At 31.5% G+C, this 17,371-nt stretch overlaps 1 protein-coding gene across 3 annotated transcripts; it reads right to left on the minus strand.

Moving 5' to 3' along the window:
* Positions 1–46: 46 nt before the first annotated feature.
* Positions 47–14,464, minus strand: LOC117922040 (putative cyclic nucleotide-gated ion channel 8). 3 transcript variants are annotated; one of them, XM_034840017.1, is made up of 8 exons: positions 14,170–14,464; positions 12,577–12,694; positions 10,676–11,255; positions 4,952–5,164; positions 4,396–4,700; positions 1,400–1,511; positions 1,032–1,268; positions 47–951 (listed from the first exon to the last, which is right to left on the minus strand). In XM_034840017.1, the coding sequence occupies exons 2-8, from the start codon at positions 12,633–12,635 to the stop codon at positions 226–228; spliced, it is 2,232 nt and encodes a 743-aa protein (XP_034695908.1). In that variant the 5' UTR covers positions 12,636–12,694; positions 14,170–14,464; the 3' UTR covers positions 47–225. The 3 variants fall into 3 exon arrangements, with proteins under 3 accessions (XP_034695908.1, XP_034695909.1, XP_034695910.1); XM_034840018.1 differs by lacking the exon at positions 14,170–14,464 and adding an exon at positions 11,817–11,906 and having other exon boundaries at positions 12,577–12,663; XM_034840019.1 differs by lacking the exons at positions 12,577–12,694; positions 14,170–14,464 and adding an exon at positions 11,817–12,559.
* Between the last annotated feature and the right edge of the window lie 2,907 nt (positions 14,465–17,371).

A 17,371-nucleotide genomic window follows, 5' to 3' on the forward strand; every position in this document is an offset into this window, starting at 1 on the left:
TTATTCCTCTTAAACAAAGTGGCTAGAAGGGGCGTACAGTTTCCTGTCTGCCAAACAGAGTTGGGTTTTTATAGATAGACTTGACGAAATTAGATAAACTGTTGTGACTAAAACACAGAATTTACAATTGGGGGTTGGGATGGATGGTATATATATGCATAAACATTGGGTAGAGGCATGGGAAGGTAAGTAGGTAAAATGAGGGCTGATATAAAGCTTGATTAATCAGTCAGTGTCTTCAATGGTGAAGTCAGGTTCCGGAGGCTTCTGCAGTTTAAACAACTCTGTAGAACTGCTGCTCCGGAACCTATGGATGCCACGAAGAGCATTAGCTGCAAACCGGGAAGCTAAGATGGTTGCACCAAGGGTGGATGAACCACCACCATCCCCAACTAACCTCCTTGTTTCTTTGTCGTCTTCACCATATTCTTCTTCTTCTTCATATTCCTCCACTTCTTCTTTACGCCGGAGTTCTGCCATTTTCCTGCGGGAATACCTACGCCATGCAGCTTGGATAAAGCAGGCAGCCCAAGTCCTCCATTGCTGTGAGTAGAAACGGAAGGTCTGCTGAACCTGTCTACTATGGAGACGCCTAAACTGACCTGCAACAAACTTCAACTCCTCTGCTGTTAAGGCAAAAGCCTCGACCTCAGTCAAAGCCTTCACCGTGCGGGTGGATGATGGTAAGTTGGAAGAAGATTTAGGGTCCAGAGCCCAAGTTAGAAGCTCCTCTCCGCAGAAGTCCCCTTCTTTCAGTAGGCCTCGGTTAAAAAACCCACTCCTCCCACCATCTGTAGTCACACTCTCAAGGCGACCGCGTATGATGAAGAGCATCTCGTCTACTGGGTCCCCTTCCCGCACTATGTAAGTTTTTTCCGTGAATAAACTCGGTTGCAGCCTCTCACAAATGGCATCAAGCAATCTTTCATCCATATTTGCAAACAGAGGAACCTTGCATATGTATATATGAATAAGATTTTCTATCAAAGGAAGGAATGAATCCGTAGGCATCCAAAGTATAGACTACGTACCCTTCTAACCAAGTTGAGACAGAGATGGCGTTTAATATCCCTCCTGAGGTCTTTGGGTAGAGTCTGGACCAAGCTCTCCTCATCCACTCCCCTTGTTTCCAACCACTTGTATTGATCATACCGTCTTACTCGTTCCCTCAACCCTTGAGGAAGCATGCGATGATGCATCCACTGCTCTGAGTCGCGCCTTTTAATCCTCATCTCCTCCAGCCGAACAGTCAGGGATTGAAGATAGGTCTGTTTCAGTTGCAAGGCAACCCATTTCACAGGATGCATACCAGAATTTACCAAAACCAAACTTAACCTTAAAAGGCCCACTCAGACCCTAAACTCAAATCAATATGCATGGTTGAAGTTTTTGAAACTACCTGCATGTTTCCAATCAGTAGTGCCATAAGGATAAGCCCCAAAATAGCTAGTGTTATTGAAAACAAAACCTCTCCAGCATAAGTACTGGTTTGTAGCCCCTGTCCAAGTGTACTGTAGAGAGTAAAATACCAATGTAATTAATCAATGAAACTCTCAGAACTCAAATGCGCTTAGATGATTTAACAGCTTAGCTGCAATGAAGAGAAAGCTCAGGAAGAGTTTATTGCAGAGGTGAAAAGAACTGCATGGTGCACCAACCAAACCAAAATGACTTTTTAGGCATTATTGGTTGAAAAAATTAGGACAAACTGTTCAAATTAAAATTGTCCTATCATTATAATGGAGGCCATGCTTAATGCATCTGATGAAGCTCTATTGAACAAGCATGAGTTGACAAATGAAGTACTAAGTAGTCAATGTTCTACCAAGGTATTATATCTGTACTTCAGGTTCTTTTTTGATAGGAAACATCATTTTGTTAGGGAGGGAAAAACTACAAAAGAAGAAGAAAGAAGCAAGAGATTGATACCCAGTTTCATGCTCTGAAATATGGACATGTATTGAACTTACAATGTAAATACATTAAAAGTACGGTACATTACGACATGCCTTAATTTCGCTTTTTAATAATTATAAACATAATTTTTTATTGTAACATTTTCTTAATAGTTATATTACAAGATTTATGAAATCTACATAATAAATAATATAATAATTTTATATTTTTAATTATTGGAATGTAAAAATATTTTGTAGAATTCTTATATTATATATTATTATTATTATTTAGGATAAATCATTTATAATATTTTTAAAATAATAATTAATGAGATAATAATTTATAATAAATTATTATATTACTTATATATATTATTATTAATATTATTCTTACTTGATATGTTATTGATGACGATGATGTTAATGATGATTAGAAAAGAAAAAGACATGAATGGTAGGTGTCACTTATGTATTGAACTTACAACATAAGTATACTAAATACATTACAACATACCTTAATTTCATTTTTTAACAATTATAAAAGCATTTTTTTATTATAATATTTTCTTAATAGTTATATTATAATGTTAAATAACTTAAAATTTCTAAAGTCTATTTAATAAAAATATAAAGTATTAATATGTATTAGTATATTATTTATGATTAATAATAATATTATTATATTATTATAATGGAAATAATTTATGATTAATAATTATATTATTTATATGTATTAGTATTAATATTATTCTTATTTGATAGGTTATTGATAATAATAACAATAATAATGATAATAATAATAATAATAATAATAATAATAATAATAATAATAGAGAAATGACAAAGTAGAGATATACTTAACTTTAAATGAAAAGTGTGAGGGTACATTTGATTTTATGTATTTTGAGACTTTTGAATACTTATGAAATTAGATAACCTTTCATGGTCATTATCACACCCAACTTGCCCTGTATGGTAATTCTCTCTTAATAGTTCTATCCAAACCAAGGAAATATTTCGGGATTTATCTCGCGCGGTCAACGAGGGTCAGACACGCTACAGTGCCGGTCAACGCGCTACAGTACCTCTCCAAGTCTCCATTTGCCTGCTGTCGAGGGGATTTGAACCCCAAACCAAAAGGTTTGGGGTTCACCCACTTACCACCTGGGCTAAGTCCCCTTTTGATATATGATATGCAACAACTATATATATACTTAAATTCATTATATAAAGAAAATATAAGAATATTTTAAAGAGCAAATTAATTATAATTATTTTATAATTAAATGCAAAGTATTTTAATTAATTACCAAAAATATAAAAATTATATAATTTTCTTCATAATGTTTTTAATATCATTAATAATTAATTAAATATTAAAAATTTATATATATATCATTATTCATTTTATATTGTTTAATACAATTGAATTAAATGGATCATATTTTAATACTAATATATATTTTAAAATTAGACATATTATAATCAAATATCAAAATATTAGGTGTAATTTAATAATAAATGTACACTTATAAAATTCATATTTTTATTGATGCATACGATATTATTATCAAATATGATAAATCATGTTATACATATATCAAAATTTTCAATAAAATAACTTTAAAATGTCTATTATACTTCTAATTATATTATTATGAGGTTTTTTTTTGCATTTCCATGAGTTTTTAACAATTTTAAGCCTACCAATAATATCCACCGATATATCTCTGATATATCCAAAAATATCTCTGATATATCCGATATATCCGTAAAATCGAATTACCGATATATCCGTGATTGCCGATATTTTCATCCTTGATCCAAACCCCTATTAAGATACCTCATCAAATATTTTATATGAGTTTGACAATACTGCTATACTTTCATCTATTTTAATTTAATATATCATTAAATACTGAGAAGAGTAAGTATTTCTAAGGTTATGTTTGGTTCCCGCAAAAAATACAGGGGAAAGAAAATATAAAGGAAAAATAAAAGGAAAGAAAAAGTGAACGAAAAAAAAATAGATTAAAAATTGATAAATTATTTTTATTTGTTACTTCAAACTCATTTTACCTATTTCAATTCATCGATAGAAAGATTAAATAATTTAAAATTACATAAGTTTCTAACTAGTTTTAATTATATTTGATTTTCTTTTATATTTTTCATAAACAACCAAATATGAGAAAATTATTTTCATTTACATTTTTTTTCCTTTTTGAGTATTTTTTGGGAACTAAACATAACCTAAGTCTTTTGTATGAGGGATTTTTTTTTTTTTCCAATCATAATGTTGGAGAAAAGCCAATGTCAGTTGGGTTATGTTTTCTCTTACTCCAGAAATTAGCATCAATTTGAAATAGCAGTAGCAGCTTCCCAATGACTTGGCATACTATAACTGTGGTAACCAATCTAAGCCAACAGAAGGAAAAAAAGAAAGGAAGAACATATGCTATTGAAAACCTGTATCAAACAAGAAGAAGAAGTTTACCTCAAATTTTGTAGGCCCCACCATAAACAGTAACAATATTTAGTAAAGAAACTCTCAGAGGCAATAATATCGGAACTTAGAGCCTGGGTGTAGATTCCATAATTGAATGGTGGATTGTCATCATTAAGGGAACACATCATACCAATAACAGTCTTGCTGATATTTTGCCAAGCACCATAACCTTTCATATGCTGATTCCCACAGTACAAAAAATTAACCTCACATTTCCCACTCTCAACACAGGCTTTATGCCAGCATGCATCATAGCGTTCTACAGCAAATAAGTACCAAAAAGCTCCAAGAATCTGAAATATTCCATCTAATATTGGTCAAAAAACTGTTCAAGGACATCTTTAAATATTTTGGCTAATGTTGCTGGGAAAGAGATGTGTAGGAAAAAGATTTGACATTTGTATGTTAATGGTATGGGATTTGGATCATTCCATTTTGTTTCTAAGTAGGATTAAAAGTGAGTTAATCATGATATTGCTAGCACTTAAAATCATCACTCGGTTTCTAATAATTTATATGTTAATAGGATCATATAGCTACTTACATGACTGGCAAGCATGTACCACAGCAAGTAGTATGCAGCACCAGCCCAAGCAGTTTCGGCAAAGACACCTGCAGTCCTTTTTAGTTCTGAAGTTAGAGGTATAAACCGGACAAATCTGGGAATATATTGAAGAAAGACAACAACAAGTAGCTGCTGTTTAGTTTCCAACACCTCCAAGCCTTCTCCCTTGCGGAGAAATTTCCAAACTATAATCTGCATATAATGATATACTCTTGATATCAGTTATTACCATGCTTCTAAGGAAACAGAACTAAACATTTGAAATACCAGCAGCACAGAATAATTATTTTGAGAGACAATTATGACCTTTGGGGCAAAAAGAGACCACATATTGCCTATTAAAAGTAAATCATAGACAGAAAATCTAATGCTTAATCTTTGGAAATATATACTGTAAGCTACGCTGTTGAGATGATCATTTAATAACATATGGGTAACTTATGATTCAACATGCCCTTCAGGCCAATGATACAAAGATAAATATGATGGCCTACACATGCTGTTGCAAATGGCTTAAATCAGGAGCAACTATGACATGAAGTTCCTTACTTCAGCTGGAACTTGCTGGTGCCTCCTAAACAGTAGGTAGGAGGTGGAATCCCAATAGAAGAATGAGTTATCCCTTCCCCTGCAGATTATGGACTTACCACACAGTCCCTGATGGCATTAGGGGATTCGGTATGGCGGCTCTTGTTTGTTCACACTACATGTTCCTGTTATGTAAGTCTTATTCTAATAAGGGATTTAATTACCAGCATTGGGACACCTTGATGGTGGGATTTACTTATCTTATGGATACACATAAATTTTTATTGATAATTTATACTAACTTTTCTAACAAATTTTCTTGAAAATGGAAGATAGTCTGCAAAGAGGTGTCTTAGGTCTTGCCAGGCCAATTACATTCTATCTCTTTGGTTGCTAGGGTTTGTGGTTGGATGGAGAAGAGCTTATTTAATTTAAACAGTAATGAAGTTTAGACTTTGTTGCCCCTCTCCAGCCTTTTTTTTAATAGGTAAATTTTTTCCCCATTGGGACTTGAACCTAGAACATCCCACAAACCCTCCTCAACCCTTTACCACTTGAGTCATGTCTCAAGGGCATTGCCCCTGTCAAACTTTGTGTATTGGGCTTACAGAAAGTCAACCTTTAGATTTTGGTCTGTTTATTTGATTCTGGACTAATTGGTAGATATATTTAGATTGTTTTCTAGTATGCCCATTTTCTTGTTTTTGTATAGATATTTATCCTAGAATTCCTGATTTTAGTTTAAAATTTTTATAGCTGTAAATCGTTCTTTCCCAGGTTGATCCCATTGCACATTGTAACATATTATACAGTTTTGAAAGATGAAATAGAAATATATTCAGAATTTGGAAATGGTACCAAAACCCACCCAAGATTTTTCGGTATTCTCTTATCAGAAACTTCTTTTAGAGTAAATCACAGGTATAATTCTGTGTTATCTTCTACCATCATTGTTGACTTTATTAAATGGCCTTTGTTGCTAACATAGGTCTATGTTTGGTTTCAACCTTCACTGCCAATAGAGGGGTTTGATATTTCTGTATCCTTGATTAATTATTTAATAGAGAAATGTCAGAGATCACTCACAATGTTAGCTCTGGCCTGCCCACCAGTCAATTATAGACTCAGGGTGTTACAGACAATCCTTTGCTACAGATAACCACATATAAACTGAATGACCAAAATGTCTTGTAGTGGTCATAATCTATGAAGCTTTCTATGACAGTAAAGGAAAGGTTGGGTATCTATATACCTTAATGAGTGCACCAAAGACTGATGATCTTGCATACAACGCTTCGAATGCTAAGAAAGCTAAGGTTATGTGATTTATCTCTTGGCATATTAATTTAATTGAGCCAGACATTTATCAGGGTTCTCTTTTTGTCCACTGCTCAAGAAGTATGGATGGCTATTACTGAGACCTATTTGAATCTGGGAATGTAACTTGGTTGTATGATAGTAAATGTCGAACACAAGACCAAACAAGTTGGAAATATGGTGATTGTATACCATGATGAGATGAATCAGTTATTGCAAGAAATGGATTCCTATTATGATGAAGCTTAGAAATGCAGTGGTGAGATGCCACCAAATTCAAGGAGATGCGGGAAAAAGAAGTGTTTTTGAATTTCTAGCTAGTCAAGTATGTCAACAAGTTCTTAGCAAAGAGCCTCTTCAATGCTGAGGGAGGTTTATACTTTTGTTAGAAAGGAGGAAAGTAGAGAAGGGGTGATGATGGGAGGATTGAATTTTGAGAATCCAACCTTGACTTCTTCTGCTTCAGTTCCTTGGCAAGTGGGCAACAAAAATACCAATAAAAAGAGAGATGAGAAACATAAACTGTTGTGTGAATACTGCCATAAGCTAAGATAAACAAAGGTTACATGCTAGAAACTTCATGGCAAGCCATAGAATTGAGGGAAATGCAACAATTTTGCTGGACATAATAGTAGCAAATTGCGTGCTGCAACAAAATATTCTCACAATGTTTCTACTGCTAATACAAGAAAACAAGGATCAAATCTCTTTACCAAAGAACAACGGAACAACAAAGTAGATTTATGAGTCAAAAACACTTTCATTCTAACCTTTCTTCCCCATCTAAACTAGCCAGTAGCTTTTTAATTGATTTTAATGCTACCTAAAGAAATTCCATCCCTTAGTTCATATATTTAGGGGCAACTAATTACGACTTGTATATCAAGTTTGTTTCCTACTTGTTTCACTTTTTAAGTAGGTAAAAAGTTAAGATTGTTGATGAGTCTTTTCTTTAGTTGGTAGAAAGAGTTCTATTACTATTTTTGAGCATGCAGTCCTAAATTCAGTGTTGCATGTTCCTGAGCTAGCTTGTAATTTTCTTCCAATTAGCAAATTGACTAAGGATCTTAACTGTGTGGCTTAATTTTTTTCCTACTCATTTTGAATTTCAAGGCCTTTGTATAGGGAAGAACATTAGCAGTGCTAGTGAGGTGGATGGACTCTATTACTTTGAGAATGGCCTTGCTGTTTGGGGATGTTTGTCTCAGACTACTCATGTTAGTACATTTTTGTCTCATGAGAATGAAATTGAATTGTGATATCATGGATTAGGACATCCAATTTCTTTGTATTTGAAAATTTTGCACCTGAATTTATTTAAGAACAAAAGTTTTCTAATTTTCAATGTGAAGTGTGTGAATTGTCCAAATACCATCATGCCCATGTTCCTGTCTAAACCTATAAAAAATTTCAACCTTTTTCACTTGTACATAGTGATATTTTGGGTCTTTCATGTGAAATTAATGCGTCAGAGATGAAGTTGTTTCTTATTTTTATAGATGATGTATGTTGGGTGTACCTTCTTAAAGAAAAATACGAAATAGCTAGTTGAGGTTCTAACACTAACAATGACCTTGGCATCGCATCCACTAGAGTGTGATCCATTAATACTCTGGAAGTCCCGTTTTGCACACTTAAAGAACCTAAAACCAATATTACTTTGATTCCTAGTTACTGCTGAGCTATTTCCAGCTTTGGCTGCTGGTCCTCTTAAAGTTTTGAGCAATATGCTGCCCAGTTTCTCAGGTATCAGTTTTAACACTTGGTGCTTCATGATCATCTCCAAAATTGAAGTGTGTCCAGCTAGAAACATTTATAGCTGTCTAAATAGTTAAGTTTTACTGGTTTTCAACGAAGAAAACTTCTAAAAAGCCTTTGAAAATAACCAGAGACAAAAGTAGGACCTCATGAATACCTTGCAATATGCCCAGGAAACTGTTCTACTAGTTAATATTACTCTAAGAAATCATATTTAAGCCACCCGTTGATGAAACTCATTTGCTTGCTTATAAACCAACTTGTTTCCTTGATTGTACATTGTTTGAACATAATTGAAGGGGAAGAAGTAATCTCTCAGCCAAGAACAGATGCCTAAAGTTGGAGAGAAGCAATAAATTCTGAACTTCAATGTAACGGCATTTTTTGATGCAAAAGGATGGCAACGGGGTAGGTTTGGGATGGTTGCCCCCATCCCGACCTTGTCCCATTGTATAAACCTATTCCCATCCTTATCCCAATAAAGAATTTAAACAGGGAGGGGTCAGGTAGGTATGAGAATTTCCCAAACCTCTCTACCCTATTTATTTTTTAAAATTTTAAAATTTTCTATTTAATTTTTTTAGTTATATTAAAATAAATATATTATAAATAAATATTATAAATTTATGTAACTTATTTTGTTTGAGAATTAATTTTTTATTATTTTATATGTGTTAAATAGGAGAAAATGCCCTCGTTAACGCATATAAAATAATAGAAAATTAATTCTCAAATACCTAAATCTGCATCGGGCTTTTTTAAAAAAATCCCTAATGATGCACAATAGGCCCTATAGGCATCTATTTTATTTGTGGGTATATTTCAAATATTTTGAAGTTGCCAACAACCTTGTGGAGGATATTATCCTAATTCTATTAAGAAAATTATGCTAATTACGACTATAAATGAGAATTAAATGTATATATTTTTTAAATGTATATATTTTTGTAATGTACTCCTAGAAATCATAATATAATTAGGATAGACTAGTTTTTTTCTTCATTTAACTCTACTGAGTCAAACTATATTGTACTATTTAAAGTATTGTACTTATTTAGAAAAGTAGAAGAAAAATTCAAAAGCTTTCAACTTTCTTCAAACCTAAAAATTGATTTCACCTCTTAGTGCATCATAAGGCGATGAGCTTTTATCTTAAACAATTATAGGTTATTATAACTTAGAATGAATTACTTCATTTCTTTCTTTTGTGTCATATTAATGGTATAATTAATTTCTCCAAGTTTCTGATTATATTAGGAATCTTTTCTCCCGCAAACACACATACTTCTTCATTCCATAAAGCTACATGTTTATCATAATGAACACTGATATAGAGATAAGGTTGAACTATGATCCCATAACCATTACAGAATACTCAAAATTTTATTTTATTTTTAGAATCATTTGAATTTTTTTTTTTTCTTTTGATAACTGAGGAACCTTCCATGGCCAAGCCCTTAGGACTCTCCATGAGGACCCAAACCTCGGGGTGCTGACCGCCCCGCAACAACTAGCACTAGGTAAATTTAGGATATCATTAGTGACAGGGTTTGAACTTTGAACCATATGCCACTTACTAGGACCATACTTCCCAATGTTCACCCTGACCAACTAGGTTACCTTGATGGGTAGAATCATTTGACAACTTAAAACCACATATATTATGGTAATAACACTTAATCAACATTCATCCCATCAAAATTTCAATGTCCAATGTAATTGGTAAATCTTACTGATAGAGTGTACCCATTTAAATATCATAAAGTTTTTCAATTGTTGTGGCTAAATATTCTTGCGAAAGCAGAATATTCAACAACAAAAGCATGTGAAATTCAGGGAACAAAGAAATCAAATAAAGCCCAAAAAAAATTAGGGAAAATATGAAATCTGTTCTAGAACCATGGAAAACAATGCAGCAAAATAGGAGGCATGTTCAAGCATATGATTGTTGCAGTTAATAGAAAACAATTCTAAAGCAAATGAGATGATATAAGGAAAAGCTCAAAATGCAACATAATTTCATATTTGAGTAAAACAGTATGAGGAACCAAAAAGGCATGTGACAAGTAAAGCAAAAAATACAAGTATAGTTTGTCAAACCTGTGGCAGGGGAAACACAGCAAGAAAATCAATGAAGAAAAACCGCTGTAAATATCGCTTAGCTATTTCCGCAGGATCTATCACAAGTTCTCCCCTTCCAAAAACTCTAGATGATGGTGCAATATAAGCTGTGCGAAATTGGAAAGCCATGCGAATAAGGTAGAAAGCATCAATTATCGTACGAACAGTTGTAGTTGTGACAGCTAAGTTGGGATCTATGCCAAGGCAACTTGATTGGTGATCGACAATAGGAAGATAAAAGAACAAAGGATCCACAGATACAGCAAGAATACATGATATGACGAAAAGCCTATTCCAGAGTAGGAGGGATTTGTCTTGAGGGTCAAATATCTTTTTCTCAGATACTTTAAGATCTTCCGGGAACATTGCCTTCGTTATTTCAGATCTAAGTTGTCGACCAATATGCCTGAGTCCTTCAGAACCCCTTTTCACTCCTATTCTGAAGGATTTGGAGGAATGGCGGTTAGGACGACCCCAAGGGGTCAGTCCTGCTAAACTAAATGCACATCTATTCATACCGTCAGACGGCACTGACAATGTTGAATCCAGGTCATCCAACCTATAATATAAACAGGAGCCAGTATATACCAAAATTAGTTGCCATTTCACTCCAAAACATTCTAAAATGGAAGCAGTATTCAAAAATAAAACTAGGCATCTTGCAGTATTTCCATCAGTTGGAATTTAGCAGATTAACAAACAATGCCGTTGAGATAACAAACACATACACTAGAAAGTTTATTATCAACATAATGCCACAGAATATGGAGCAGTTTTCTTGCATTCACAGCACTGACTCTACTGGCTCATTGTGGAACTAGCTGTATATAACTTGATAGGTTTCAAATGCCAACAAATATCTTTCTCTATAATTTTTGGTAAATCTTAGGTACATATTTGAGTGTCAATCCAATCTGAGATACTGAACCACACATTTTATTTTTAATCTAAACTGAAACAAAATACGGGAGCTTTGTCAAATTACAGGAGGTTTAGTATAAAGAAAATATTGACAGTGAAACAAAACTCAAACAATTTCATCTTCCAGTCTTGCTATGCATACACAATAAAGCAACGTTTTATTCTAAAACACATGGGAGAAGTCAATTAAATGACTCACCATTAAATCCTAAAAATATATTGCCATGATATTGTTCTTATCTCGAGCACACGTCCAATCACCTCTTGTCCATTCACCTCTTCCATTTTTCTTACAAAAATAGGAAGCAATTAAAAGGATGAATCATAATTTCAAGTTTGTAAATTAAATGAATAAAACAAATGTTGATAAAAATTTCAACTTTTCTACTACTCTTAACAGGATAGTGTCCAAAAGGAAATAAGGAATAATGCAACTTGGAGATGGTTCAACCACCATTTCCTTAAAAGAACATAGCCCAAAAGATGCATAACTCTGTTAATTAGTATATAGATAAGAAATTCATCAATCGAAACTAAAAGTTGATCTGCGAAGAAAGCAGGAACTCTCCAGTTTTGTAACAGCAAACATCTAATCCAATACCAATCCTGAGAAACACGGAGTGATGGAATCCAATAACCCAATTAGAGCACGACATACACATTATTTAACAACTTAATCTTTTAGGAAGATTGGTTGCTCAAAAAGGTATCAGGGCTCTGATTAACAAGAGGACTCATTCGAGTTCTTGGCACATTGTCTGTCAGTCTCTCTATGTGGTATATAGAGATCTACAATAACTTAAAAGTCACTCATATGAGATCACCAAATTTTTTGAGTCAACGTCACAGCCGATTTTAATATCACAGTCCACTCTATAAATGTAAATACAAGAAAAAGATAAATGGAAAACAAATAATTTGGTAGCAAATAATGGCCAAAATACAACACATTTTTATACCTTACAAATTTCTCTCTTTGGCCACCAATATACTGTGACTTGTAACCACAATCGAACATTTTGTGAAATTGAGAACATAGATAATAGACTTGAGGTTAAATGACAAAGCTGGGATACTCTGCACAATTTGAAGTTAAGAATCTAGTCAAGACTTGAACCGGCTTGTCTGAACATAAATTATCATCAGTAAGAGTTCCAGCAATGCAAATGAAACATATCCGGTAATACCACCAGAATTTCCTAGCAAAATATATGATAATACTTGAACTACTATGGTTGTTAAACTAATCATACGTCCTTGAGGAAAGCAAAAATGTAGCGTAATATCTAATAGCCTTAATATGAGGAGCAAAGACAACAAAGGTCATTAAAGAAATGACATATTTTATTCATGTTCTTGGAGCAGAGTTTAGCCAGGCAATTCAAGTCCAGGAGACAGGCACTCTATGAGTTTCAAAAAGGGTTGTGTTTTTTTTTTTTTTTTAATATTGTGAACCTCATTACAATCACTATAACAAAAATGGAAGAAATAATTTAATTTTTAAATAATTAATTGTAATGAAATATCATAAGAATCAACAAAATTTGTATCCCAATAACATTTAAATATGATATATATATATATATATATATATATGTAAATTACTAATAATGACTAAAAATTTCACTGTGATAATTAAATAACAGCAAGCAAACAAGGGCTAAAGTTCATTACACACTCAATATCAAAATTATCCATTCCCATTTTACCAATATATATCCTGTTAAAACCTGATATTTTCACCAAGATCATACTCAGATTTATTTTTTTTTTTTTGTAAATTTGACCTAAACCCTACATTTTCACCAAAATTCTTATAATACTTAACATTCATTCTTACCTAACAAAGCATTATGTTTTGGGTTTTCTAAGGTTAGGTTTGGTTTCCGGAATACTTTTCTCATATTTGGTTTTACTATGAAAAATACGGAAAAAAAAACAAATGTAATTAAAATTAATTAGAAATTTATGCAATTTGAAATTATTTAATCTTAATACAATGGAAAAAAAAAAGTTAAATGAGTTTAATGGAGCATATAAAAATAATTTATTATTTTTTAATCTATTTTTTATTTTCCTTCTTTTTTTTTCCCTTCCACATTTCCTTTCTATTTTCTTCCCCTCACATTTTCCCTCAAATTTTCCGGAACCAAACATAGCCTAAGAGAAATGCATCATTAGGGCAACAAAACCCTTTTTTTTTTCTTTTTCAATAACACTGCTGCATTTTCCAACCCAGGAAATTGATTCTATCTTCTTTCACACAATTTGGCTCCCAGTAACATCATTCAAAACATTAATAACAATGTGCCTCTTTAAATACATTCAGACCTTCATAAACCCTAATCCATTCCTTTCCATCGTCAAATAAAAACATCTCTTTCAAGAAACACCCAAAACAAAAGAATTTGAACCCAACAATTGATGAGATAGACATAGAAAATATAAGAAAAATTCACATGCAAACGCTTCTCGATTAAGAACAATATATGATTTTTATAATATGCATTCAAATAAAAGGAAAAAGATAAAGAAAAAAAGAATGAACTTACTGAGATCTCCTTCAGCTTTCTGGTTAATTCTTCACCAATATTCTCCAAGAATTAAAAAAAAAAGTGTACGTATATGTATGAAGATTTTTTTTATATATATGAGAGAAAAGTTCCTTTAATTTAATTCCATTGATTTCATTTTTTTTTTTTGTTTAATTGAGAGGGGTGATAGTGATTGGGGGAAATTCCGGAGAAAAAGAGGTGGAAATGATTGTTTTATGGAGAATTGACCGTTATTAACGGTCTATAACCTCCAGGCCAAGCCTCGATCCTCGTCCGGAGGCCTCATCTTACTGCAGCCCGTATCCCTACCCCCTCCGTCCTTGGCCCAATTAGAGTTCTAAAATAAATACAAAAACAATCGCAACTCCCGATCCAGTTTTCGAAGGACGGAAACAAAAATTTGAGGCTGATTGCAAACTGTTTTTTATAACAGTTTTCAGTTTTTTTAGAACAAAAAAAAAAAAAAAAACAGAGTGTTTTCTAAAATTAAATTTAATTGTTTTTAATTAGTTTTACTTATTTCTAATAATTATTTTAAAAAATAATTATGTAAACATGTAGAATTATTAAAAATAAGGCATTAGACATAAAATTTATTTCTAAAATATGTTTAAAAATATTAAAAACATGTTAGAAGTATTTTTTTTATTTTTAAATGAATTTTTGTTTTATAAAATATTATAAAACAGTTTTCAAAAATTATTCTCAAAAGACGATTTTAAGCACTATTTTCGAAAATAATTATCAAATAGATTCTTGGTATTTATTTATACGGAGAGTATAGCATGTGCCTTGCGTGTGTGGGCATGTACAATTTTTGGTTTTTTTTTTTTTTAAACAATTCAAGAATATATATATATATATATAGGTAGAAAGGATGTTTAAAAGGAATATAAATACACAAAAATGGAGGCATGTATTTTTCTTTTATTTACCCATGTCCTTACCTTCATATGTTTTCTATTTTTTGTTCTTAATAACAAACAAATATGATGTTTTTAGAGAACATCTTTTAGTTTTTTCTGTTATTTTCACTCATTTTTTGAGAGCTATTTTAAACAATAATTATATAAATATATTAAAAAGTAAAATACTAGATATAAAAAATATTTTTTAAGTATATTTTAAAATATTAAAAATAAGTTAAAAATATTTTAAATTTTCAAACAGACTTTTGTTCTATAAAACATCTCCAAAAACTATTTTTTAAAATTGCTTTTAAAAATAGTTATCAAACATATCCTAATTATTTAATCTCATTTTTTTGAAGTTGGATATACAAAAGGAATTAATTCATTTTGGAAAAAGTAATCTCAAAATCAGTCATTCTTTCAGCATTTTAACAAAATTTTGGTAAGAACAATTAAATTTTGTGGAACTTGTGAAGTGTGTGCTAATAGTTTTTTTTTTTTATATCACAACTAATTATATATCTAAATAAAATTATAAAATTATAAATTTAATATTAATTTTTTTTTAAAATTATAGTATATTATTTAAATAAAAATAATTGATGATATTCATATTAGATAAAGAAAAGATAACTAGACAAAGAATATGAAAGAAAATAAAGGATTATTTTCATGTTTGGTTTTATTATTGAAAAAAATGAAAGAAAATCAAATATAATTAAAATTAATTAAAAATTTGTATGTTTTAAAATTATTTAATCTTTATATAATAGAGGAAGGTGAGTTAAATGAGTTTGAAGAAGTATTTAAAAATAATTCATTGTATTTGAATTTATTTTTTATTTTCCTTTATTTTTTTATTTTCTTTTACTTATCCTCTCTCTCTCTATATATATTTTAAAAGAATGTTGGAGCTAGAGTTAATACTATCTTCCAAATATCATCAACCATATAACAGATATGTCCTCATTTTAATCACCCTTGTGCTTTGGAATTTCCCCTCATTTTGGTCACACATAAGGGTCTCCAAAAAGCCCGCGGCCCGCTTTAGGCCCGGCCCGGCCCAAGCCCACCGGACCCAAGCCTGGCCCGGCCCGTAGGCCCGCCCTTAGGCCCGCCCCTTTAAAAAAAAAACTACAAAAATAAAAATTATTAAAAAAAATATTAATTTCAAATTTTTATTCATTGAATGTATAATTACATTTGAAAATGTGAGAAAAATTTACATCACTACAAAATAAAATACATCCCAACTAGGTTGACACCTATTTATTTGTCAATCATATGTATTTTTTAACCACAAAAAATAAAAATAAAAATATAATATACATTTAGTCATTATTTTCTGGCGGTGATGGCGAACTATCATGCATCCATGAAGATCTTGATAATTTTAAAGATTCCATTTCGGCAAGCATCTCTGTTTCTCGAATGGAATCGTACATCCTTTTATCTGCTATTTCCCAATCTTTCACACATATCCCTACTTCAATAACATCTGGCGCTAAGTTGCATCGTTTTTTACTAACTACTCTTCCACCTGCACTAAAAGCAGTTTCTGATGCAACTGTACTCACAGGAACTGTTAGTACATCACGAGCAATTATAGAAAGCACAGAATATTTGTGTTGATGTGATTTCCACCATATTAAAATATCAAAATCTTCTTGATCTTCAAATGAAATTGTATCAGTATTAAGATATTTATCTAAATCAGATGTATTATTTGGAGAACTATTTGTTGTCTTTTTTCGACTTTTCAACATTTCTAGAGCTCCTTTATAAAAAGATGAGGAGTTTGTAGATGTAGGTGGTAATTTAATTGTATTAATATCATTACCATATTTTTCTTTATAATAGTTATATAAATTATATAATAATGAATTTATTTCATTTTTAATTTCTTCAATTTTTATTTGGTCATTAAAATAAATAATTGTTAACCATTCATCCAAAGCTTCAAATTTCAATCTAGGGTCCACAATTAAAGCAATATAAAAAATTAAAGGTATTTCTCCCCAATATTTTCTAAATTTTTATATCATTGCAAATATTGTATCATTAAATATTTCAAAACTTAAATATTTTTGAAGTACAAGAAAAATATTAGTTATTTGCATAATAACTCGATTTGAAGTTGGATAATATACACTACAAAAAATGTTTGTTGAAGTATCAAAAATTCCAAAAGGATCTCTTAAAAGATCCGCAATATGCCAATCATAATCATTTAATGCATAAATATCTGCTTCACAATCATTGTTAATTACTTGTATTTCATATAATTC

This window comes from Vitis riparia, chromosome 9 (assembly GCF_004353265.1).
Source record: "Vitis riparia cultivar Riparia Gloire de Montpellier isolate 1030 chromosome 9, EGFV_Vit.rip_1.0, whole genome shotgun sequence".
Taxonomy (NCBI): domain Eukaryota; kingdom Viridiplantae; phylum Streptophyta; class Magnoliopsida; order Vitales; family Vitaceae; genus Vitis; species Vitis riparia.

Excerpts from the sequence above, each read along its gene's own strand:
- LOC117922040 (XM_034840017.1), bottom strand. The coding sequence starts at position 12,635 with ATGTTCGATTGTGGTTACAAGTCACAGTATATTGGTGGCCAAAGAGAG. Across the intron at positions 11,256-12,576 it reads CAAAGAGAGAAATTTGTAAG|GTTGGATGACCTGGATTCAA; the intron begins GTATAAAAATGT and ends TTTATATTATAG. Across the intron at positions 1,512-4,395 it reads TGGGGCCTACAAAATTTGAG|TACACTTGGACAGGGGCTAC; the intron begins GTAAACTTCTTC and ends TACTCTCTACAG.